We start from the raw sequence: 27,852 nt of genomic DNA, 5'->3' as shown, positions 1-27,852 counted from the left end.
TCATTTTAATTGATCGAACTGTGGGTTCTCAGTGAAACAATGTATATACTATTAATTAAATGAAATGCTTTTTGGTCTTGTTTTGAAGAACTTTATTAGTACATTATGATCTTGATTTATAAATATACAAATGAATCATGAGATTTAGCTGCTTGCATCAATGGGGTAAGTTGAAAATTTGTGCTAAACTGGGATTCAAACCCAGGTCTCCTGCTCACTATGCAGATGCTCTGACCACTAAGCCATATGGACACAGTAATCATTGCAACTGCGAGGAGTACCCTATTACACCTTCTGTCAGACCCAAATTCTCAACTTATCCACACAGTACTGACATTGTGCCCCTGCCCACTATCCTCATTACTCACAGCTTTTCATTGATCCCTGTAAAAGTTTGAGTGTGGTGTGCATCTGCACTGAAGGGCTCATTGGCCAGCCTCACCTTAATTATATATGTGATGTCTTTCCTTCTGGGCATGTTACCTTTATGAAAGATGGGTTAACACATTTCTAACACTATCGTTTAGAAATACAGCTTCGATAAATTTTCCTTCTAAGTAGCATGTATTTCGTATATCTACAGGTATGTGCACTGCAGCAAGAACTCTCTACTCTAAGGCCAAAACTTGTTTCAGCAGCTAATGAAACTGCCCAAATGATGTTGGTTATAGAAAGGGAAACATCACAGGTTGAAAAAGCATCAGCACAAGTACGAGAAGATGAGAAAATTGCAAATACCCAAGCAGCTGCTGCTCAAGAGCTTAAAAATGAATGTGAAGCAGATCTGGCTCAAGCTATCCCAATCCTAGAGGGTATGATACACATATATTTGATAAAATCTTTTTGATTTAAGTCTGCTTATAGTTAAAGATGAATGTGAAGAAGATATGTCTCAAGATATCCCAAAAAAGGGTGAGCCAGACATATTTTAGATAAATTATTTTATTTTAAGCATACTTGTAGTGTGAAATTTGGTTACAACATTTTAGGGAAACTAATTTGATGACTCAACCAGAAGAATCTCAAATATGTCTTTTACTTATATTCCTAGCATGTATCACAATGCTTTTTAATGCATAGAGAAATAGCAGTATGAAGGTAACTCTGAAAGCAATTCAGTTCTGGAATAATATATGGCTTTCTCAGCAAATAATTCCTTATAAAAGGCAAATTGAGAACAATTTAGAAGTTATAATATGAACAATAAACTAGTATTCTATTTCAGACCACTCTCAGACCCTATGTAACATCATTGGGAAGCTTTAAATGAGCCTGTTATAGGAGATGATCATTGTGCAAGGGTTTTACAAAGCAAGATCATGTTGTAATAATGGGTGGAGCAGTAAACAGTATTGATAGGGATCAGGGCTACAATATTGAGTGTGACCAGCTAAAAATAGTATCTACAATGAACCATACAAATGTTGCTTGGATCATACCTTCATGTGGTATGACCAGCCCCAGTTGAACAGCTCTGTTGAGAGGGTCAATGTGGAGTTAGATCAACTGCTTTGGGTGACTACTTTGTCAGGCATAGATTTGGTTCCTCTTGATTCTGTTGGTAGGGGGGACTTCACAAGGCATGTGCTGTGTATCAGTAGGGAAGAGAAGGCAAAAATGCCCGCATCTCGTGGTCGTGCGGTAGCGTTCCCGCTTCCCACGCCCGGGTTCCCGGGTTCGATTCCCAGCAGGGTCAGGGATTTTCTCTGCCTCGTGATGGCTGGGTGTTGTGTGCTGTCCTCAGGTTAGTTAGGTTTAAGTAGTTCTACGTTCTAGGGGACTGATGACCATAGATGTTAAGTCCCATAGTGCTCAGAGCCATTTTTGAGAAGGCAAATTGGCCAGGATGATAGCAAAATCTTCAAGGGGGAACTGAAACTCCTGGAAGTACTTCTTTTTTAGGCTAAGATCAGTGTCCAATGATTCAACATTCAATGAAATTAAGCTTAATGAGAAGCCCAGACAGGCACATACTAAAAATGATGAAATATCACAAGATTCTCTTATAAAGTATAGTGATAAATAATGGTAGTATATCACAAGATTCTCATAAAAGTGCAGTGAAAAATTATGTTAGTGTATTGCATCAGAATATCAGGGGATTAAAGTAAGTAGATGAGCTTCTTGTTTGTTCAGAAGATTTAGAAACTGAGGGTGGAGTAAATGTCCTATGCCTGCCTGAACATCATATGGTCACAGATATGGAAAAGGTACATGTAGGTGGATATAAGGTGTCAGTACATGTAAATAGAAACACTATGGAGAGAGGAGGAGTGCTATATATTGTATGTTAAAATGTATCATAGGGTGAAAAATTTAAAAACTAAAATATTTTGTGTAGAGCAACATATAGGAGTATGTTCCTGTGAGCTGAAACTACATAAGGATACCTTTATAATTGTAGCTGTGTATGGATCTCCATTGGGAAATTTTCAGCTATTTCTGTAAAACTTGGATTCTTTGTTGTACTATCTGTCAGATAGAGGAAAGCAAATTATTGTTTGTGAGGATTTCAATGTAGATTTTCTGACAGAGTCTGATAGAAAAAATGACCTTGAAGTGTTATGTGGTTCTTTCAATTTGACATCAGTTACTGATTTTCCTACTCAGGTTGTATAGGAAAGCAGCACACTGACAGATAATATTTTTATAGACCAAAATAAATTTAATCAAATAAAGATTTTTCCTGTGAAGAATGGTCTTTCTGATCATGATACACAGCTAGTCACAGTATATCACATAGTTCCATACAGTATTGCAAAACAGTCCTCAAAAACAGTGCATTCAGTTAACAATGTAGCAATTGCAAATTTTGGGGAAAGCTTGCAACAGTTAGGCTGGCATGATGTGTACTGCAAACCTGATGCTAATTTAAAATTTAACCTCTTTCATGGTACCTTTGTGAGTATATTTGAAAAGAGTTTCCTTAAGAAACCAGTGAAACACAATTGCAAGAAACCATCTAAAAAGTCATGGGTTACTAAAGGGATAAAAATAGTTTCTAAACAGAAAAGGGAAATATATCTTATAGCTATAAGGAGTAATGATCCAGAAACAGCTGAACATTATAAAAACTACTGTACTGTTTTAAGGAAAGTTATTAAAAAGTCCAAAACCATGTGCATTGTGTCTGAGATTAGTACCTCTGATAATAAATTGAAACAATTTCTAATATTCTTAAAAGGGAAACAGGGCTACCAAGAACACAGGAAGACTGTATTTCTATCAAACTCAATGAAAAGTTTGTTAACAAATAGAAGTAGAAAATATTTTTAACAATGATTTTAAGTGTTGTTGAGAAAATAGGATCCAGCTGTTCATTAGAAAATGCAAGGCTATATGCAGAAGAGCCAGTACCTATGCAATTTGATGCTGCTGAAATTAAACCCACGTCTCCTACTGAAATCAGAAAAATAATATAGTCACTCAAAAGAAAAAGCTTGTGTGGATTTGATGGCATTTCCAGCAGAGTACTAAAAGCTTGTTCCCAACAGATATGTAGGATTCTCAGCCACATATGCATTAGCTCACTGAAACAGAGTATTTTTCTAGATAGATTGAAATATATTATTTTTAAACCATTGCACAAAAAAGGGGATAGGTCTGATGCTAACAACTATCACCCAGTCTCACTTCTGGCAGCTATATCCAAAATTCTTGAAAAAGTAATATATTCAAGAGTAGCTTCACATACTTGTAAAAATTAAATTTTAACAAATTGTCAATATGGTTTTCTGTAAGGCTTTTTAACAGAAAATGTATACATGCTTTCACTGATCAAGTATTAAATGCTCTGAATAACCAGACATCACCCACTGGGATTTTTAGTGATCTCTGTTGACTGTGTGAATCATGAAATTCTTCTAGATAAGCTTAAGTATTGTAGTATGAGTGGGGCAGTGCACAATTGGTTAAATTCATATTTAACTGGAATGTATAAGGTTGAAATTAACAGTATAGATAGTCTGCAAAAATCAGCAAAGTCCTCTAACTAGGAAGGTATCAAGAATGGTGTCCCACAGGGTATGGCGGATAGGGCAGGTGAGGCGTGGTCGTGGTGTTCGGAGCCACTCGGTGAATCTGACGGGAGCTGAGGTGGCAAAGTGTCCCAGGAGTCAGTGCGACAAGATGGCCGCTGGCCCGAAGCAGTGGCACTGTGGTCGGGTGAGCTCGGTAGAGCTCGGGAGCCGTTAGTGAGTCAATTGTCTGAAGGCAGCACAGTCACGGGTGAAACGCTTGGCGTGAGTGCACTGTTTGTGTTGTTAGTGGCAGTCGCATGGCGGCACGCAGGAGCCAAAGTTGCATAGTTTGAGGTGCTGCCTGTGAGGGGCAGGGTAGGAGCCGTCAGTTCGGGAACACGTGACACTCATCACGCATGCGCACTTGTGTTCGGCCGAGTGTCAAACGCTGCCATGTTAGGAGGGTGTGACCCTGTGGAACTGTCAGTACACGTTATGGCAGTCTTCATAGCACAGTTGCGAGGTGTAGTGGGAGGTAAACACACGGAGGCTCGATTGCTGGGACTGCAAGCAGATTCGGCGCACTTACTGACCTTGCTTTGTATTTGCTGTAGTGTTTGTAATTCCTTTGCTGCATCGGAGAGCTGGAGCTGTGTCTCGTGGAGCTGGAGGGAAAGCTTGAAGTTATCCTTGCATAGGCAAGCGACGTGTTCAAGCTCGACAAGGCACTTGTGCGTGGTTTCTTGTAACGTCATCGACAGACACAAGCCTGTATGGATGAGATGAGCCCGGACCGATAGAGCTCAGGGGAAGTGAGTCTTGGACGGATGATGAAACACGGTGTTTCACACTAGGTCCGGTGAAAGTTTGTGGTGTCGCAAGAAATCAATTCCTAGAATAGGTTCGTCAATTTCGCAAACTAAAACCCTCCACTCAAGTTTGCAGTTTGCGGAGAGTGAGACGACGTGGGAAGTCGAACCCGAGCATTGTAGTTTAGTTGAATTCACAGCTTGCAGTGAAGTATGATGAGCGCAGATGTTTGACAATGCTAAGGACGTAGGCAGCAGCGAAACATCAGCGCCTGTGTCCACTAGCAAAAGGTATCCCAACGAAATGTCTTTAATGTAAAGTCGTCCGCAATTATCCGGTCGTTCCCGGACAGAATGGAGCACTGAGGGCTGCCTCTCATGTTGTACGCAGGAGGTGGCACCTGGACCTACCTGCGATTGGCATTTGGGAAGTAGCAGGGTGGTCTGCAGTTACGTGCCGCCTCACCAAACTATGTGTGGAAGTAACAGTGCTGGTAGTGCAGTTGCATTTCCTGCAGAAAGTTCATTGCCAGTGGTGGTGGCTGAGGTTTGGTGGCCACAGCAGGTTCAGTTGCAGGAGGGGGCGTGACTGTGGGTGGAGCCGGTGACGCCCCAGTTGCTTGTGTACTGCTTCTTGGAGCGAGCGGAATGGTCGGCACAGTACGGCCCCGGCCGCGTCCGGCCGCAGGACGATGAGCCTGAACCTGAGACTTGTCAGGAAGGCAGTGGCTGGCGAAATAGAGTAGTGATGCATTGTGTAGCTTGTCAGCAATTGTCATTCTTTGCTCGACAGGTTCAGGAGACCTTTGAGCCAGAGCAAAGCGGATGTGAGGAGATAGTTTATCTGACCAGATGGTGAGGAGAGCTGTGTCAGAGAATAGATCGGCGCTGACCAGGGCACGTAACCTTCTCCAGACCTGAGAAGGTTTGTTGTTTCCTAGTTGCTTGTCATGGAGCACTGGCCATATTGCTGCCTCAGTTGAGCGTGCAAGTCGACGTAGAGCTGTCTTTTTGGCTAGAGTGTACCGGGTAGATGAGTCTGGGGCGTCGACCAGGTCAGCAATCAAGTCCTCCTGGTCATGCAGGTGGGTGATGAGGCATAGAAACCTGGTTGACTCGTTGAGTTTGTAATGGTCGAACACTCCATCCACAATTTTTAACCAGGTTGTTGCTCTGTCGGGATTAAACGGCGGCAGCATTGGTAAGCATTGTAGAATGTTTGGAAGAACAGGTTGAGTTGAGTTCATCGGGGCACTGCCTGAATCGAACTGTTGTTGCTGTAGTATTGCAGGAGAGTGTGCCTCCAAGGGATGTTGCAACGATGGCTGTTCAGGTGGCATCGTGAAGGCGACACGTTGGGGTTGAGTGCGATCCATCGCGATGTGGAAGGCTGACGCGGGCGAGACACCATAATGTGTCGATTGCGGTTGCGGAAACTCAACACATTGCGCGTGTGTTTGGATTGATGCATCACGGAAGACCAATATTAAAGTGTAAAATGAGGCACCGAGATGTGCCGAGGATGGTAGCAGAAGCTCGACTGGAGCCGGTGCGGGGGCGACAGGTGAGAAAAATTTCAAAGTTTGAGAGCGCGTGATAGTCCACGGAAAGCTCGATGTATAATCAGAGCCAGGGCCACCTGTGTTGCTGGGAGGCTGCGGAAGTCCAGGCTGTCCAGAAGCACAGTATGGGAAATGATGTTGAACGTGGGATGGAATGTATGAATGTTCACTGTTCATAGTCACTCCACACAAAACAGTGTGCGGATAAGGTGAATGTCGTGGCACAAAACACTGAGGCATAACAGCGGGACGGAAGTGGAGGTCAGGCACAGATAACAAGTTTTTGTTCCTGATGCAGGCCGGGGTATCGAAGTAGGAAGGCATGTGCTGATGCTGAACCAAGGGAGGTGCGGGCGTGGTTGGATGCTGAGGAGGTAGACCTGTGAACAAAGCAGTTCCAGCCACATGGCAGGTGTCCACATGGTACTGCATGGATTTCAGCGTGGCAAATCGTTGTCTGGGTGGTGGTAGGTTGTCCAACGAAGCATTTGCAGAAATCAGCATTGGTCCTGCACTGCACGGAGATCTGTGAGTGGTAACTACACAGTTGATGAGGGAGGGCACATGTGGCGGGAACAAAGGTGTTTGATAGCTGGAGTCATGTGCACTCCTAACCTCACTTATTGTTGCAGGCTCAAAAACATCCGTTGAAATTGGCGGAATCATCGAGTGAGAGGCATCGTGTTGCAGTCCTAGTGGGTGTATATCATCCGCAACACGATGCATGTCGATCACAAAATTTGGCGTTTGGCGCTGGTCCGAAGTCATTGTTCGAATGCCGTGTCAATGTAATACACGCAAAAATAACTGACGCAGAGGTCACGGACACAGTAAAACGGCAAAAACGGTAGACGTTACACTCGGGGTCACCAGTGAGGGAGAAGTTCGGGTTGGTTACACCAAACAACATCCATTTAGCAGTAGTTCATTTATTCACATAAACAATGCAAGGCTCACAAAGAACTGAAAATGGCGGAACAGCCCAAAGACAATGCTCAGAGTCCAAAGACGACGCTCAGAGTCCAAAGACGAATGCATATCGATACTGGTGTCGACCTCATCGGCGCCACACACTCTTTGGTCATCTACCAAATAGCTTTAAAAGTCTGACAGATAGCCAATCACCATTTAAAACCAAAATAAAAGAATTTCTGAATGCTGAATGACAACTCTCTCTGCTCGATAGATGAATTTTTAGATATGAAGTAATAAAAATGGTATTAAATATGAAGTAGAATAAAGATTATATTGCCATCTGGCCTGGGTACATGTACTGACTCATTTGGAAAAGTGTGATAGAGCCATTGTATCCTCTTCTAAGGCAAGCTGACCGACAACTGTTGTAAAAGGTTCTTTAGATTGTGGTTACTGCACTGGGAGAAAGTTGACATCTGAGCTGGTCACACATATATTGTATTGCTACAAATCTGGGGACCTTGTTGTCCACAGGAGTGATTAAACATCATGCAGACAGTTCATAGAGACATGTACCATGTGTGGACATGAATTGTCCTGTTGAAAAAGGCCCCATGACACTTTCGCATGATAGGTAACACTTGCGGGCACAGGTTGTCCATCATGTAACATTGTGCTTCCAAAGTTCTGTCAATCACTGCTAGCCATAACGTAGAGTCAAAACTGATGTCTTGCCACATTATGGTGCCAGGAGTATGTGCCTTTCCAAATTATTGCCAGAATGTGACCTTTTTCCAGGTTGCTGCTATACTCACAGACAACTGTCTTCTGGAGTAGTGCAAAACTATGATTTGTTGTTTAATACAGTACAATGCCATACGTGAGCATTCCACACTTCTCTGTCACAGCATTACTTCAGATTCAACCATTAATATTGAGGTGTTAATAATAGCATATGCATGTGATGGTAATTCCCTGTTCTGGCTGCTGCTATTCTCTGATCAATAGTTTAGGATAACACAGAGTGTTTGCAAGAAGTTTGTTACTTGTTCTTCAATGGTAGGTTCAGATGTGAATGGGTTGCAATGTTTAATGACCTACTTTGTTATGCACAACTGGAAGACTGTCAATAGTAATAAATGTTTATGGAATAATTAAATATTGTTGTCTGGGTTTAGTGGTGGTTTTAAAGAAAAAATACTCATTTTGTTTCTTGAGGATCTCCTTAAATCAGTTGCTGGAATTTCTTGTCTGGAAGCCAGGTTCTCTTGTAGATCTGGGAACCATATACGTTGATGTGTCTGTTGAATAATCTAGAAGACAAAACTGATTTGTATGTATTTTTCGTATTTAACAGTCCTAGATGCCTTGCTGCCACCAAATATAATGTTCAGTCAGTGAAATATATTCCATTTGTATGCAACTCCATAAAAAATTTACATCTCTCCTTCCTTCCTTCCCACCAGACAACATACAAGCAAGCCTTACCCAATTAACATTGTTCCAAAGTACATCAGTGAGGATATAGTCATACTAAGGTTGATACATAGAACATTAAATGAAAAATAATTTACGTAAAATGAAATTTACTGAGTAGCACAATAGAACACTTATGATAACATATATTCACGTAAACAGAAATATGTCTTTTTGTAGTACAGTAATTTTATGAAATTAGTTTTTTTCTTTTTTTTTCACATGGGTTAATTGTGTTAGGATGACACATTATACAGTCAGAGTTTAAAACATTTCAAATAAGATTGAAAAAATGATAAGATCATGAATTTGAGAATATATATTGTCCAGATGGCTTATCCCATGTGGAGGTCAGACATGGTTGAGAGGAAATTTGACAGGGAGTACGCCTGACCTCACTTTCCAATTCAGAATGTCAGGCTACTGTCACATCCAAATATCCCACAGATCTGCATACAATTGGCTAGCCAAATGGAGAACCACAGTGAGATCCCTTTTAAACTCTGTCAGATGCTGATAACACAGTCTCACAAGTATGCTGCATCTCTCTGCCCTTCACAGAGGTCACTGAATATCTCATGCTTTTCATGCCCTTAGATGGCCTACCATGCCTGGTAACAACACTAAAAATGAACAACACTAATGCACTCTAGTGGTCTTTCTAACTGTACAGAGAGTTGCAACTCGAATCTTAGGTTCACACCAGTGGCGTGTATGTGAATGAAGTGACATGGACATGCTACCATGTCTTCTTGGTATTTCACTTTTGTGTCAGGCATTGTATATGTATAATAAAGTTAATTTGAAAACACATTCTTTCCAAAATAAATAAATAAAGTGAGCCCTCAGGCATTTCTAAAACCTTCCATAGCAACAATGATTATGCTAATTGCATTTTGTCAGTCACATTGCATATACAATTCAAGACACTCATTACTAATATTTTATTCCTGAATATGTACCATTGTGGCTTAGCCTTGTTATCTTCATTTATTTTACCAGGTTGGCATGCAATAGCCTATTTGTACTTATTTTTCATAAACTAGATCCCATAACATGAGTGTGATTCCCACAATACCACTTCTTTTTAGGAACAACCTCTCAGATATTTTCTAAACACCATGAGCTATGCCCTTGGTGATGATATTAGAGTACCAATATTGTTAAGTATATGTTATTTGGTTGCACAATTTGCATTAGATAAGGTACACTGTCTGCTACATAGAATAATAATCAGGAGATAAATGATGATGCAGAACATCTGAGAAAAATGAAAAGCAAACAGCTGGTAATGGAAAATCCTGGGTCTAATACAATTACTAAAGCCAGTAAAGGCAACAACTCATGAGACAGTTGAGGTATTGAGAGACCAATAGGCATATAAACAGTAGTTATCGCATAGAAACAATAGTTTACTGCAGAGCTTTCCAAACTTTTCCTCTTGGCAACTCTCTTCTATTACACGCACTTTCATTGATGTTAATAAAAGAGATTCTATTGTAAGAAATGAAATATTGAAGAAAGTCAATTTTTATACATCATTTTTAAGTACAGCATATACAGTAAACACCTTTTCATACAATAAACACCTTTTTGTAGATACAATTCTTCTCAATACTACTATGGTTTCAGTGACTCATGTGGTTTTGACAAGCATTACAAATCTCTCTTATATTAACTTGGATGTAGTACAAATTCACATACGTTACCTGATACAACTTTCTCAAACTATCACATTTAGGATTATTTTCACCACCTTCAAGTCCATCATGTGATGAGCTGTCTTCTATTGCCACACACAAGCACCAAGTTCAGGGTGTAGGCTCAGGTAACGGTAACTGATTAAACACATGATTGTGTAATAACACATTTATTCACAAAGGTCAGTACACTAAAAACATATTAAGTTTTGTCTAGAATGTTCAAATCCTGCGGTCACATGACTGCGACAAATTGCTTGACCACTGACTGTGGAGGGTGCACACTCCTCAGTGATTGAGCGTGCAGTATGATCTTGTGGTCGCAGAGAGACAAAGGATGCATGTGCAGTCAAACACACAAATATCTATTGCCTCACAGGATGCTGCTTAATTTGTGGATGTGACTGGATGGAGCAAATGATTGGCGCCTGTTCAGATTCACAAACATGTTGGTGGGGAGTGTGTGTTTACTCGAACCACGTGGTCTGTGGCTGACAAAATCTCCAATTGGTGTAAATGTCCATGTGGCATGGAAGACTAGTTTGCACTGGCCATAGCTTTGACTCTGCCATGCCCATGAACACTGCACAATTGTCAAAAATTTGCCTAATGATAAAATCTGCATTTGCAAGTGAATACTGTCGTGCCACCATCCATGCGATTCTGTGGTATGGCTGCCATGCTCTCCTATTAGTAACACCAGAAAATCATTTTAACATCTGGTTGTTCTTCAGGTCTGCCAGTTCCTCCTCTTCAAGTTCACAAGTATTGGAAAGCGTGGAATGATTTCTTATCCAGTCATACTGGTTTATATGTAGTGTAAATAAGTATCCATCCAGTCTTCATTTCAGCTGCACTAAATGATCATGAATCAATGATTACATTTTGTTACAAACTTCATATTTAGATGCCAATGGAAACATTTCAAAATTGATTTTGTTTTTCTCGACTGAACCTTGACTTTATCTCTTGAGGTTGCAATTTCATCAGTTATTGTAAGGACATTTACACCATTACCTTGTGGACCAGTATTTGTGTTGCCGAATATCTCAAATCAGTCAGAAAGGAAAGCTAGCATTATGCTTGAGAGCTTGTCTTTTAATGCATCAAAAAATTCATGTTTTTTTCCCTTGCTCAAATAGCTGGAGCATGGCATCCAGTTGAACTGCAGGCAAAATGTTAAATGTTTTCAGACATATCCTGAATACATCTTAAAACAATATCATCAGTGAAGAAAATTCCTTTCACATCACATTCATACTCAGAGGTAAAGATTGTTTCCATTATAGTGTAGCAAAATAGAATGATGGCTTTCTCTGCAACTCCATGAGGTAATTTATTTTTTGCAATAATCTCAGTTGTAAGATAACTAGGTTCTTGGCCTTCATCAGATGCTTTAAATTTCTTAGTAAACAAAAAAGTTTTTCTCCACATATCACACTCTCTGGCATAAGACATCCTTTATCTCCACACCATGAGAATCCAATTTTTAAGTATTCTTCATTACACAGTCTTATTATTCTGTTCTTGCTAATGCATGATGGCACAGAATAATCAGGTGTGTGAGACACACTATTTGCTTCTTCTTCTACGTCTACTGAAGTTTCAGATACATTGCTTGACTGTTGCACTGCATCTGATGTTTCATTATTGTATTGTATTGTATTGAACTGGGGACATAGAAATGATGGAGAGGCTTTGTCCCTGCGATAGTGGTGGTGGTGGTGGTTAGAGTTTGTCCCTGCGATAGCCCTCAGTGGTTAACAACCTCACAACAGACTACAGCAGTCCACCACCCCACCACCACCCCACACAGAACCCATGGTTATTGTGCAGTTCAGCCCCCAGTGGACCCCCCCAACCCCCACCCCCAACCCCCCTTCCCCCTCCCACCCCCAGGAACATCTCACACCAGACAGGTGTAACCCCAAATGTTTGTGTGGCAGAGTAATTATGGTGTATGCATACGTGAAGGCAGTGTTTGTGCAGCAATTGCCGACATAGTGTAACTGAGGCGGAATAAGGGGAACCAGCCAGCATTCACTGAGGCAGATGGAAAACTACCTTAAAAACCAGCCACACACCGGACCTCGACACTAATGTGCCAGACGGTGTCATGCCAGGGACCAGCATGCCTTCCCGCCTGGAAAGCAGGGCGTTAAGACTGCATGGCTAACTGGGTAGGCAATATTTAATTAACTATCAAAGGTTCTTTCTGTCCATACATTTATCCATTCCCTATGAATTTTGTAAATTATATCATTTTGAAAGAAGTAAAATAATGACACATGTCAGAAAAAAAACAAAGAAACATACTAAAGGAAAAGAGAACAATCTTTCACTATTGCCACTCAAAGAACTTGTTAAGGCATGGACCGATAGAGAGTGCTGATGTACAGTAGCAGATAAGAGACCTCTGGTGCCATAATTGGAAGCTACATTCAGAAAATACTGGAATTCATCATATCAGTTGCTTGTTTTATACATAATCTGTGGTTTCACTCAACAAAGAGAAGGATGTTTTGTGTTATCCTATCACATGTTTTTCATTGTTATACATTCTGAATTTACTAGTCATGCAACACCCTTGATGTTACTAGTCAATACCCAAGGGTGTCATGACACCCAGTTCGGAATGCTCTGGTCTATTGCATGAAAAGGTACAGAACTGCTGTCAATTTCTTGAAAGATATCATTCTCCTGTGTAGGCATTTGCTTTATTTTGATGCAAAGATTTTGTTTTACCGTTTAGCAGTTAGATAATTTTTTTCCACCTCAATGTTTCCAGACCACATAACAGCAAATATGGTTATGCATATAGTATGATACATTTCACACATCCATTTGGGGGAAGCAATATGTGATGGTGCCCTTAATAATGGTTTTGCACAACCAGAGTAGATGTGATCACAACTATCCCACATGTGAAGTCCATATGTAAAATTGAAAACACAAATTTTATGTGGGTGTTGTCACTGCACAAGAAAACAACACACTAAAGTGTATTAGTTTACCTATAAAAGCCAAAACACATGTGGCACCCTCAGCACTTTAAAATTAGACGTATTCAATCTGGATCCTTCTCATCTTTTGTGTGGTTCTCATCCTTTGGATTAAAATTTGTACAATAACTTTCATCAAAAGTGGCCATTAAAACATATTGTATATTCACCACTGAAACATTATAAATGACTGGTTCCTGCTGCTTCTGAACTTTGTTCACAATTATTATTGCATCATTTGTAAAAAGTATTGGAGCCTGGTAAGGATAATTTCTCTATTTGCTAATAATTCTTTGACTGCATTTGTCCACAACATGCCAGTGATGTGATTGACTACTACAGAAGTCAAATGCTGATGTGTCACATGTGCTCTCAACTTCTGTAGTTATTTTGAAATTTGGGTTCATTTATCATTTAGCTGTGACCAACTTCTGAGCAGGTTTGATTGCAGTGCTGCTGGTAGAGTCTTAACAAACTACACCCTTGGTTTAAAACACGACAGCTGGTGTGTAGTTTTTCTGTTGACATCATCTTTCCTTTAAGTCAGAACAATTATTTGAGTTTTTCCATATTTGATGTTTTGCTGTAATCCAGACTTGTGGTTTTCCTAGTAAATATGAGTTACAGTGTGTTAAATGAAATTCTCTTTTATTTCTGTGCATCAAAACATACCACATACAATTGATCAGTACTGCTTTGAGTGAAATATTTTGGCACATTAAAACTGAATGCTAGGAAGTGTCAAAACAGTGCACATCCATTGCAAGGTGAAAGGTTTATTCTAGTGTTTTTCTTCTGTCATCAGTATTAGGGGTAGAGATCTGATTTCATGTTATGCATGTCTTGCACACAATATTCAAGACACAGGGAAGTAGGATAGTACAGTGAAGACATTTTGATTAGAATACATGTGGCCATATCACTGTTAAACAAGAGGCTTTCTACAGTCAATGAAATATGGGTCAACGGTTCATTCTCACCCAAGGGTTACTTCATGGCTGTGAAGAAGGTTCCAGAAGTGAGGAAAAATTCAACAATATAAAAGTTATTCAGTCATAGGTTACAACCCAACATCAGGTGTGTGATATTACCCTAATTACCTCACAATAAACATACAGTGCAATATCTCCATTGAAAATTAGTTAGTTAATTATTATCAGTGGTGTAGCTATCTCAGGTGGCATCTGTGGTGCTTATCAGCAGTGTCACTCTATGAATAAAAACTCTTAAGATCAATAAAGCTAGATATATGTCAAGTATAATTTTAAATTATACAAATGAAAGTCATTAGAGTAATTAATCATCAACTGCAATGTAAAATATAATATTATTCTTTTATAATGCATTATACATTATTATATAGTATTATACACTATGCATTAGTATGTATTCTATATCTACATCAGCGTTAAATTTCTGGGGTTACAACTAGATAATAAATTCAGTTGGTAAGTGCAAAACAAGTCTGTATTTGCAGTGAGAATGATGTCAGGTGTAAGAGATATATATACACATGAACAATCTAACATACTTTGCTTACTTTCATTCTATTATGTCTTCCGATATCATATTCTGTGGTAACTCATGAAACTGAGCAAAGGTTTTTAGTGTGCAAAAGTGTGTGGTAAGAATGTGGTGTAAATACAAGAACATCATGTATAAACCTGTTCAAGGAACTTTGTATTCTAATCACAGCTTCTCGGTATATTTTTAATCCTTATTGAAATTTGTTATAAGTAATATATTTCTGTTTCCAACCAGCTCAATACATAGTATCAATACCAGGAATAAGAACAATCTACATAAAGACCTAAAATCACTTACCTTGGTCCAAAAAGGGATCCAATATTCAGGAACACACATTTTCAACAAACTGCCAGCAACCATTAAAAACTTGGTTTCAGATAAAGCATGGTTTAAACAGAGTTTGAAAGGCTTTTTGATAGACAACTCCTTCTACTTTATAGATGAATATCCGAACAGAGACTGTTAAGTAAGCTTAAGTAAAAATGTCTGTTAGATTTCAGTTTTTGACAGCACTTGGTCACAACAGTCAAGATTAGGTATTTTGTGTATGATAAATTTATTAATAGTGCATAACGATCTTTCATTCTGGCAGCGTGTTAATTCTCTAAATATTAGCTTTTCCAATTTACTGCATTGTATTCACCTATTTCGACAATCTCCTGACATATGATCAGAGTAGTAGGTATTATATTCACACAGTTTATGTTTTTATGTTATACTTTCTGACATGTTCCACTTCCATGAGAATTATCTCATTGTTTGGGTCTACGGAACAAAAACTGAATCTAATGTAATCTGATCTAATCCAATCTACTCAGCAAGCAATCTGACAGTGTGTGGTGGAAGGTACATCTAGTACCACTTATTCATTCCCCCTTTCCTTTTCCACTCACAAATGACACATGGGAAGAATGATTGTCAGCAATCCTCTGTATTAACTCTAATTTCATGAATTTTCTCATCATGGTCATTTCTTGAGCTGTATGTGGGAGGAAGTAATATGTTGTCTGACTCTTCCTGGAAAGTACTCTCTCAAAATTTAAACACTAAACCTCTCCATGATTCACAATGCCTCTCTTGTAGTGTTTGCCACTGGATATGGTTAAGCAACTCTGTAATGCTCTCACACCAGCTAAATGATCCCATGAAAAAACATGTTGTTCTTTGTTGGCTCCTCTATATCTCTTCTATAAGTCTCACATGGTAGGGATACAAGATTGATGAATAATACTCAAGAATAAGTTCAAATGGGATAAGGGGAACTACTACCCATGGCTGGCTCAGTGCCTATGTCAAAGACTGAGCACAGTATGTTCATATAAATAAAGTCAGTCAATCAGGAATCCTAAATGGGGTGCACTCATCTACACAAGTCATAAAACATGGTGTGCCACAGGCTTTGTTCTAGGTTCCTTGTTATTTCTACTGCTGTTGCTACTTTCTTATAGACAGCCACATCATCTGTGAACAGTCTTAAAGAGCTTCTGACCCTTTCTACTAGAGAATTTAAATACATTGTAAACAGTAATGGTCAGATCACACTTCTTTGGGGTACTGTGAAATTACCTTTACATCTCTTGATTATGTTCCATTAAGAGCAAAGTGTTGATTTCTATCTAGAAGAAAGTCTTCAATCCAGTCACAAATCTTGCCTGAAACTTCATAAGCTTGTTTTTTTTTTTTTTTTTTTTTTTTTTTTTTTTAAAAAAACAGCAGTGCAGGATGGTTTCAGTTGGGTTCCTGAAGTCAGGGAACTCAGAATCAATCTGAGACCTGTTTTCTACAGTCCTATGGATTTCATGAAGCATCATAGCAAGCTCAAATTTGCAATATATCTGTTTGTGGAACTGAAGTTGATTTCTACAGAGAAGATTTTTGTACTTCAAAAACATCATAATCCTTGAGCATAAAACATGTTCCATAATTCTACAACAGATTGACATCAATGATATAGACCTATAATTATGTTCATGTGTCTTATTATCCTTCTTGAAAGTGGTAATGATATAGGCTTTCTTTTTGTAGTTGCTTTAATGCTTAACTTCATGCAGATTAATTCACATTCACAATCTGTGAGAATCCTAATCCTAATGATTAAATATTCCAATTTGAACACAGGATTGTGTTGCTATTCACTTCTGCTTTCAACAAACTTTTAGTTCCTAACACTGTATGAGTGTTATAACTCTCAATAAGTGAAACTAGTTCTGAAACATTTCCTTAGATGATCCTGTAGTTTACTAACACCATATTAATCTTTTCTATGTCTGATATGTGAGGATGAGCAGCTTCAGAGGACATTGTGGCTGATGCATGTTAAGTTTTAGCAGGCCTTTTCTCTCTGATCCCAAGGAGGGGTTACTCTAACCTAGAAACCCCAATGTGCATGTCACACATATTCCACTACCCTAGTAGCCACTTCCTGCTTGTAATGCACACCAACCCTACAATCCTCCACCCAGTAGTGGAGGTTGAGAAATTTGCATCTGATACCATTGCAGTATTGTCTGAATCATAATCGACCCAGGGTATGACACTAGAAATAGTGAGCTTAGACTGCATGCCACATGTAATGCTAGTTACCTTCACCAACACAGGAGCTTAGAATGACTAGAATATTCAACCTCTGAACTTGCCCAGACTGGGCAGGCAAATTGGCCACTGGCCCAACACGAGAGGCCTCCTGTGCTGGGTCAGAAGTGTTCTCAACACTGGGTGGCCCATTGTACTTGTTGCTAAAATATAAGAAGCCAGCCATGTGGCCCATTCCCTCTTTTACATTCTGCCCAGTGACATGTAAAACCATCACTGTTGTTTATGGACAGCAGCCAATCATTCTTGTGCCTGCTCACAAGAAACATGTTCCTATCCATATTGCACCATGTAAAAATACTGAATAAAAATCCAAAGGTACAAATGAAGCAGTCAGAAGTAACTTGGGAAGTACAAACAGACCCTGTAAAACAGAAAATTACAAATCTGTGCCACCACCAACAGTGATATGTGGGGCAAATATAATTAAGGAGAATTCTTCAGAAGAAACGACAAAAGTGAAATAGAAACACTAAAATTTCTTTCTAGTTTAATATCTGAAATCACACCAAAGTTAATATTTTGTTGTGACATGTTCAACAGTTAACTTGGCAAGATGTTTAGCCTCATGTTGCTGTTCTTCATCGTAAGCTGTTTTTAACTGATTTTAATTTACTACAGCTCCTCTCAAACAAAGTAACTGATATGAAAATCATCATAAATAACTTCACAGCCAGCATTAGGATAGGATAGACAGCATTTAAAATTCCATTGTACAATAAATTTCAAAAATTCTAAACATACCCAACCAGAATCTGTAACACTTGTCAGTTTTAAATGTCTTCTCTGCCTTGGATTGTCAAAGAGGAGTTCTGCTTCTGATAAATCATCATAAAAAGTGGTTAATTCTGAAACATCTCATTTTAGTACAAAACATAAATACAAAAACATTTAGCTGATTTAATTTCATTAACAAGCTTAAAATTTACATGGTTTCATAAAAATACATTTATTTGTAGATTTATAGGTCTACATTGCATAACAAATGCACATTTTTAATGAATAAGTATGCTACCCATGTTAACAAATGAGGACAGCAACATTATCTGTATGTGGCATTTGTTCAATTGTATTGTAAAAATGGGTTGTGTTACTTTGTGAAGCAAATATGCTGAATGGCAGTGACAAATAGATACTAGGTATACAATGTTTTTGAGTTTTCAGAAGAATATTAGTGTCGTGCATCACTACTGCTTTGTAATTCTTAGACAATGGCTCTCCTCAACGCTACCTGTCCTGATACAAAGGGTGACTATGGCTTGGGAAATTTCCCTTACTTAGCCCATTAGAAAGGTTGCTTGCCTAGCTGCTTATTTCCACAGAATGACATGAAATACTCCTTGCATATATGTTGATGAAGCATAACATTACATGCCGAAAATAATACAGTAATGTAACAACCAGTTTCGGTTAGCATACACCACCCATTTTCAAATGTTACTTGAGATGATTTATGACATGTTTGTACCTCAGTAGCATAAGTCACATACATCAACCTTAACATAAGTAGAACTGTTAGCACACATGAGCTGAGCACAATATGGTTAACTGACAAGAGATTATTACCACTTCTATAATGATAGATGTATGTGACTTATGCTGCCCATGCAAAGACATGTCATAAGTATGTCCTTCATAACTTTTGTAAATAGATAGTCAAGAATAAATTTCTTTTCAAGTACAACTGGTGGTTCCATTTTTAATCCTGAATTATATCACAGTTCTTGATGTAACAACAATCCTGTATATCATGCTGATATACTTTGTTACAAATTATTAAACTACCAAATAAAATTACCTTTGCTTATATTTTTGCAAGGTATCTTTTCATCTCTTTTATAACGCACAATCAAAATAATGGTTATTCACTTAAAATTAATCACAGTTCACACCCCAAAACTAATGTGAAATGAAGCAATCAACAAATAACAATGATTCTTTGGGAACCCCAACAGAATCACATAGCTACAAAGATAAAAACAACAGGCAAGGTGTCTGTTGCAGTCTGTGCAATCCATAGCAAGCTCAAACACTGAAGTTTGACTCTGTAGAATTCACTGTAATTTATGCCCTCTATCACAACTGTCAATCCTAGCTACCTATTCTCTGGTAAAAACCACCGTTACTAGACTGCATTCCAGTAACTGTGGTATAAAGTGTCGCATGTGATTTGTGGGTGTTGTTGTTGCTGCCATATTGTACTGCATTTAAACATGAGTGTCCTTAAAATGCATTTCTACAATTGTTCTAATTCCATGAGATATTTTTACCATAACAGATGACCAGCACAAAAACTAAGTATTGCATGAGATTCTGTCCCCTGCACGGGCAATCCTGGCCTGGAAATAGTGTAGTCTTTCCTATCTCCCCACAAACTCCACTCAGGATAGACAAGCAGACTATATTTGTGTCAGTATTCTACCTACTCTGGAGGCCCTGAGCAGAATGTTAATAAAAAGAAAGAAATAACACTTCTCAGTTACTATGCCAAAAACTAAATAAATAAATTCAATTTTAATCACAGCTGGGTGTCACTGCCATACAGGTGGCACACAGCATGGGTAATCCCCACTGCCATCCCCCCCCCCCCCCCCCCCCCCAGCTATATGTAATATAATGTGGAAAGAGTCAATTTATATTCACATCAAAAATTAATTTGTAAATATGGGTACGTGCTGAACATTTATAAGGTGGGTTTCCTTCTTCTTCTCCTTCTGTCTCTCGCTTTTTTTTATCCTACCCTTCACCTTTTATGCACTACAATAACAGACAGTCTTCTATTGAATAAAAGGCTCATGGTAGCCTCTGGGTCATATGTCTGCAATCAAATTATCAAACAATGGAAAATCCAGGATGGAATGTAACAATACCAGAAAAGGAAAGTTGCTACTCACCATATAGTAGAGATGCTGAGTCATGATAGGCACAACAAAAAGATTCACACAATTATAGCTTTTGGCCATTAAGACCTTTGTTAGCAGTAGACACACATACACACATGCACACACACACACTCATGCAAATGCAACTTGCACATGCATCTGCAGTCTCAGAGAGCTGAAACCACACTGCGAGCAGCAGCACCAGTGCATGATGGGAGTGGGGACTGGGTGGGGGTAAGGAGGAGGCTGGGACGGGGAGGGGAGGGATAGTATGGTTTGATTGGTGGACAGTGAAGTGTTGCAGTTTATATGGAGGGCAGGAGACAAGGTGCGGAGGGGGAAGGGGGTAAACTTAGCGAAAAGGAGAGAAATAAAAAGAAATTAAAATACTGAGTGTGACGGTGAAATGACAGCTGTGTAGTGGTGGAATGGAAAAAGGGAGGAGGCTGGATGGGTGAGGACAGTGACTAATGAAAGTTGAGGCCAGCAGGGTTACAGGAATGTAGGATGCATTGCAGGGAAAGTTCCCACCTGTGCAATTCAGAATAGCTGGTGTTGGTGGGAAGGATCCACATGGCACAGGCTGTGAAGCAGTCATTGAGATGAGGGATATCATGTTTGGCAGCTTGTTCAGCAACAGGGTGATCCACTTGTTTTTTGGCCACAGTTTGTTGGTGGCCATTCATGCGGACAGACAGCTTGTTGGTTGTCGTGCCTACATAGAATGCAGCACAGTGGTTGCAGCTTAGCTTGTAAATCACATGACTGGTTACACAGGTAGCCCTGCCTTTGATGGGATATGTGATGTTAGTGACCGGACTGGAGTAGGTGGTGGTAGGAGGATGTATGGGACAGGTCTTGCATCTAGGTCTATTACAGGGGTATGAGCCATGAGATAAGGGATTGGGAGCAAGGGTTGTCTATGGATGGATGAGTATATTGTGTAGGTTCGGTGGACAGTGGAATACCATAGTAGGAGGGGTGGGAAGGATAGTGGGCAGGACATTTCTCATTTCAGGGCACGATGAAAGGTAATCAAAACCCTGGTGGAGAATGTAATTCAGTTGCTCCAGTCTCGGATGGTACTGAGTTACAAGGGGAATGCTCCTCTGTGGCTGGACTGTGGGACTTTGGGAGGTGGTGGGAGACAGGACGGATAAGGCACGGGAGATTTGTTTTTGTACAAGGATGGGAGGATAATTATGGTCAGTGAAGGACTTAGGTGAGACCCTCGGTATATTTTGAGAGGGACTGCTCATCACTGGAGATCTGACGACCACGGGTGGCTAAGCTGTACGGAAGGGACGTCTTGGTATGGAATGGGCGGCAGCTGTCTACATCTACATCTACATCTACATCTACATCCATACACCACAAGCCACCTGACGGTCTGTGGCGGAGGGTACCCTGAGTACCTCTATCGGTTCTCCCTTCTATTCCAGTCTCGTATTGTTCGTGGAAAGAAGGATTGTCGGTATGTTCCTGTGTGGGCTCTAATCTCTCTGATTTTATCCTCATGGTCTCTTCGCGAGATATATGTAGGAGGGAGCAATATACTGCTTGACTCTTCGGTGAAGGTATGTTCTCGAAACTTTAACAAAAGCCTGTACCGAGCTATTGAGTGTCTCTCCTGCATAGTCTTCCATTGGAGTTTATCTATCATCTCCGTAACGCTATCGCGATTACTAAATGATCCTGTAATGAAGCGCGCTGCTCTCCGTTGGATCTTCTCTATGTCTTCTATCAACCCTATCTGGTACGGATCCCACACTGCTGAGGAGTATTCAAGCAGTGAGCAAACAAGCGTACTGTAACCTACTTCCTTTGTTTTTGGATTGCATTTCCTTAGGATTCTTCCAATGAATCTCAGTCTGGCATCTGCTTTACCGACGATCAACTTTATATGATCATTCCATTTTAAATCACTCCTAATGTGTACTCCCAGATAATTTATGGAATTAATTGCCTCCAGTTGCTGATCTGCTATTTTGTAGCTAAATGATAAGGGATCTTTCTTTCTATGTATTCACAGCACATTACACTTGTCTACATTGAGATTCAATTGCCATTCCCTGCACCATGCGTCAATTCGCTGCAGATCCTCCAGCATTTCAGTACAATTTTCCATTGTTACAACCTCTCGATATACAACAGCATCATCCACAAAAAGCCTCAGTGAAATTCTGATGTCACCCACAAGGTCATTTGTGTATATTGTGAATAGCAACAGTCCTACAACACTTCCCTGCGGCACACCTGAAATCACTCTTACTTCGAAAGACTTCTCTCCATTGAGAATGACATGCTGCATTCTGTTATCTAGGAACTCTTCAATCCAATCACACTATTGGTCTGATAGTCCATATGCTCTTACTTTGTTCATTAAACGACTGTGGGGAACTGTATCGAACGCCTTGCAGAAGTCAAGAAACACGGCATCTACCTGTGAACCTGTGTCTATGGCCCTCTGAGTCTCGTGGACGAATAGCGTGAGCTGGGTTTCACATGACCATCTTTTTTGAAACCCATGCTGATTCCTACAGAGTAGATTTCTAGTCTCCAGAAAAGTCATTATACTCGAACATAATACGTGTTCCAAAATTCTACAACTGATCGACGTTAGAGATATAGATCTATAGTTCTGCACATCTCTTCGATGCCCCTTCTTGGAAATGGGGATGACCTGTGCCCCTTTCCAATCCTCGGAACCCTACGCTCTTCTAGAGACCTATGGTACACTGCTGCAAGAAGGGGGGCAAGTTCCTTCGTGTACTCTGTGTAAAATCGAACTGGTATCCCATCAGGTCCAGCGGCCTTTCCTCTTTTGAGCGATTTTAATTGTTTCTCTATCCCTCTGTGATCTATTTCAATATCTACCATTTTGTCATCTGTACGACAATCTAGAGAAGGAACTACAGTGCAGTCTTCCTCTGTGAAACAGCTTTGGAAAAACACATTTAGTATTTCGGCCTTTAGTATGTCATCCTCTTTTTCAGTACCATTTTGGTCACAGAGTGTCTGGACGTTTTGTTTTGATCCACCTACCACTTTGACATAAGACCAAAATTTCTTAGGATTTTCTGCCAAGTCAGTACATAGAACTTTACTTTCGAATTCACTGAACGCCTCTCACATAGCCCTCCTCACACTACATTTCGCTTCGCGTAATTTTTGTTTGTCTGCAAGGCTTTGGCTATGTTTATGTTTGCTGTGAAGTTCCCTGTCAAAGTGGAGTTGTTGCTAGTGGTTAGTAGGTTTGATATGGATGGAGGTACTGATGCAGCCATCTCTGAGGTGAAGGTCAACATCTAGGAAGGTGGCTTGTTGGGTTGAGTAGGACCAGTTGAAGCAAATGGGGGAGAAGTTGTTGATGTTCTGGAGGAGGGTGAATAAGGTGTCCTCACCTTCAATCCAGATAGCAAAGGTGTCATCAATGAATCTGAACCAGGTGAGGGGTTTAGGATTCTGGGTTTTTAGGAAGGATTCCTCTAGATGACCCATGAATTGGTTCGCATAGGATGGTGCGATGTGGGTGCCCATAGCCATACCGCAGATTTGTTTGTAGGTAATGCCTTCAAAGGAGAAGTGATTGTCGGTGAAGATATAGTTGGTCATGGAGACTAGGATGGAGATTGTTGGTTTGGCATCGATAGGGCGTCTGGGAAGGTAGTGTTCAATAGCAGTAAGGCCATGGGCATTAGGAATGTTAGTGTACAGGGAGGTGGCATCAATAGTGACAAGCAGGGCACCGTATGGTAAAGGGACAGGAACTGTGGAGAGTCTGTCGAGGAAATGGTTGATATCTTTTATATAGGAGGATAGGTTCTGGGTAATAGGTTGAAGGTGTTGGTGTACGAGAGCAGAGATTCTCTCAGTGGGGTCACAGTAACCAGCCACAATGTGGTGTCCTGGGTGGTTGGGTTTATGGACTTTAGGAAGCATGTAGAAGCTGGGAGTGTGGGGAGTGGTAGGAGTAAGTAGAGAGATGGACTCTGCAGAGAGATTCTGGTATGGGCCTAAGGATTTGAGTAGTGACTGGAGATCTTGCTGGATTACTGGAATGAGATTACTGTGGCATGGTTTGTAGGTGGAAGTATCTGACAACTGATAGAGTCTTTCTGCCACATAATCCTTGCGGTTCAAAACAACGGTGGTGGTGCCTTTGTCAGCAGGTAGGATTATTAGGTCGGGATCGGTTTTTAGATGGTGGACTTCAGTTGTTTCTGTGGATGTAAGGTTAGTTTGCATGTTGAGGGATTTGGGGAATGATGTTGAGGCAAGGTCTGAGGTTAAGAAATTCTGGAAAGTTAACAGGGGGTGGTTTGGAGGCAGTGGGGATGGATCACGGTTGGATGGAGGAGTGAACTGAGTTAGGCAAGGTTCAATATTGGTCTTTGGTTGAGTCTGATTGGTCGGGTTGGTGGTGAAAATGTGTTTCCACTGTAGGGACCGGGAGAAGGAGAGAAGGTCTTTAAATAGTCCTGCATGGTTGAATTTGGGAGTGGGGCAAAAGGTGAGACCTTTCGAAAGGTCTGATATTTCCATGGGACTAAGGCTTCTGGAGGAAAGGTTCATAACTGTGCTGCGGGTCTGTTTAGGTTCTGGGTTCTGTATGGTGGTGGGAGGGAGTTTTGGAGGGCGGGGGATGTGTAGTAGGTCTGTGAGACAGGGTTTGTCAGCTATGAGGGGGCATGGGGGAGGTTTGGAGGTTGTTGCAGAAGTGGTGGACAGTGGTACTCCAAGGCAGGAGTAGGAAGAGAGTAGGATGGAGAGCTTTTTGAGGTGGCATTGTGCACGTTGCTCAAGTTCCTGCAGGGCAAGAGTTTCTATGTGTGTTCTGGGTTCCAGGAATTTGGGATTACATAGCAGGGAGTTTTGCAGATGGAGAGGAGGTACTGCAAGGATGATTGGGCTTGACTGATATGGTTTTGCAGGACTACGTTGGTGAGGGCTAAGGATTGGCAGAATCTGAACAGGTGGAGGTCATTGTGGAAGGAGGGGTAATTTGATGGTAAGGTCATTAGGCGGGATTTCATGAGCCAATCAACAATGCAGGAAAAGTATGTGGGACTGGGATCTGGCTAGGGATAAGGAAACTTTTCTGTATTGACACAGATGGAAGGAGCAAGGATCCATGGTGGTGCAAAAAATGTGAAAAATTACACAAGAAAATAGAATTACATCCAAAAAAATTGTTGTGTAAGGATGGCCAAGTATATTGTGTAGGTTTGGTGGACCTGCTCCCAATCCCTTGCAGGTGGGAACTTTCCCTGCAATACATACTATGTTCCCATAACCCTCCTGGCCTCAACCTTTGTTAGTCAATGTCCTCACCCATCCAGCCCCCTCCCTGTTCTCATTCAAGCACTACACAGCCGTCCTTTCACCACCACATTCAGTCTTTTAATTTCTCTCCTTTCCACTACTTACCCCCTCCTCACTCCGCACCTTCTCTCCTGCCCTCCGTCTAAACTGCAACACTTCACTGTCTGCCACTCCCACCATACTATCCCTCCCTCTCCCTGCCCCAGCCTCCTTCTTACCCCCATCCAGTCCCCACTCCCATCATGCACTGGTGCTGCTGTTCGCAGTGTGGTTTCAGCTCTCTGAGACTGCAGACATGTGTGCAAGTTGCTTTTGTGTGAGTGTGTGTGTGTGAGTGTGTGTGTGTGCGTGTATGTATGTGTGTCTACTGCTGACAAAGGCCATAATGGCTGAAAGCTATAATTGTGTGAATCTTCTTGTTGTGCCTATTGCGACTCAGTATCTCTGCTATATGAGTCTCATCAGCTGTTTGTCTGCTGAGGCTCATAGATTTGTCAAGGTCCTGCCAGTAGTGTGGAAGAAATATGATATTGTGGAGGTAGTGTCCTTGTATGGTCTTTAATCAAGTTAAAGGCACATATCCCATTGCATGCATTTTCTGATGGTACAGTAATAGCTTCAGTGTAGAAGGATGACATCCCACAATGGTATGCAGTGTGCACATTTTTCATGGTTATCATAGTATGTATCATAAGAGTCAATTATAGAGAACTGCTCTAGCCATGAGTACTTATAACATTTTTTTTTCAAGAGGTGGAGCCCCTCCATGCCCACACCGGCATGATGGCCAACACAAAAAGTCTACTGCCATCTCTGCATAAGGGTTAGTATTCACTAAAGTGAGGTGTCACAGGATGTGGGTACTGCGATGTTTGCGTATGTCTGGTTAGGATTAACCATTAATATGTGCTCATCTGGAGATAGATTGGTCGAAATCTGACGAAGGGTAGCGGTTTGAAGGGCAGAGGGAAAAAAGTGCCAAGGCAAGAGCCAAGGGAAAAAAAACCTCTGCGAAAGTTAGGTCGGGCGGCAAGAACAGTAGCGGTTGTCTTGCTGCCTGCGATAGGTTGTGCAAGGATAGGCTGTGTTAGTAGTGGGTATCATGCATGTCGATACCTTGATGTTGTGCGTTTGAGCTGCTCGGCAGCTGGCGCTGGGTGCTGGTACAGAGTCCTTGTTCAGCGTCAGCAAACTGCAACAGTCAGGTTTGTTATCGATCTTGTATCCGATAGGTCATATACCGGAGGCACAGTGTGAGGGAATGTTGGCAGATTGTTTGTGCGTCTGTGGGCGAGCTCGTCGGTGTCCCTGCTGTGGCCTGTTGGTCGGCTCTAATAGCAGCTGGTGGTTGCCAGTCAGTGTTGCTGATATGCAGGGGCTTGCCGACGTTTGTCGCTGTTTGCGTATGTTTGTTTACCATAGGTGGCTATGCCCTAGCTAGCAGTGTCTTTGGTCACTTGTGCTTCCACCTGTGGTTGTGATCATAGTTTCCCAGAGTGAGGATGAAAGGATTGTTTGAGTGTGTCGAGTTCCTGTATAGTCGTGTGGCGTGTTTTTTGAATACTTCCTTGAGGGTATCAAGGCAGTATTCATGGTGAAGATCCATGGTGCGTGTGTAGCGTGGAGCGTTGCTAATGATTCGTAGCACCTTGTTCTGTATGATCTGCAGGCAGCGCAGTCGTGTAGGAACTGCATATCCCCAGACGGGAGCCGCGTACGTCATCAGAGGTCTAATCAGTGTCATGTATAAGGACCTCGACACCCTCCTATTCAGTGTGCTTTCCCTGTTGAGCATTGGGTAGAGCTGTTTGAGCCTCGCGTGCACTCGGTTGGCAACGTATTCGATGTGGTCCCCCCATGTAAGTTTCCGGTCCAGCCAGACACCAAGGTACCTGACTTTCTCTCGGAAGCGTATTGGGCGTGTATGTAGTGTTATTGGTCTACAGTGTTGGTGTTTGCGTAGTAGTTTCGGTCTGCGTGTGAACAGAACTGCTTCGCACTTGTCGACGTTTACTTTAATACGCCATCGCTCCAACGAAGGCTCAGCTGTTCTCAGTGCTGTCTGTATTCGTGAATTGATGTTCGACGGTTTCCAGTCTTGCG

General features: G+C 41.0%; 1 protein-coding gene across 1 annotated transcript in view; it reads left to right on the top strand.

Moving 5' to 3' along the window:
• The window catches only part of LOC126184477 (dynein axonemal heavy chain 7-like), a 1,143,184-nt gene that overhangs the window by 797,899 nt on the left and 317,433 nt on the right, over positions 1 to 27,852 (top strand). Inside the window, exon 36 of the mRNA XM_049926869.1 lies at positions 584 to 812. Within this exon, the coding sequence (XP_049782826.1) occupies positions 584 to 812 (229 nt within the window). The remainder of the gene's footprint in view (positions 1 to 583; positions 813 to 27,852) is intronic.

Source organism: Schistocerca cancellata, chromosome 4, assembly GCF_023864275.1.
Source record: "Schistocerca cancellata isolate TAMUIC-IGC-003103 chromosome 4, iqSchCanc2.1, whole genome shotgun sequence".
Lineage (NCBI taxonomy): Eukaryota > Metazoa > Arthropoda > Insecta > Orthoptera > Acrididae > Schistocerca > Schistocerca cancellata.
Note: the sequence above shows the minus strand (reverse complement) of the source record. Positions and strands in the feature narration are given on the sequence as shown.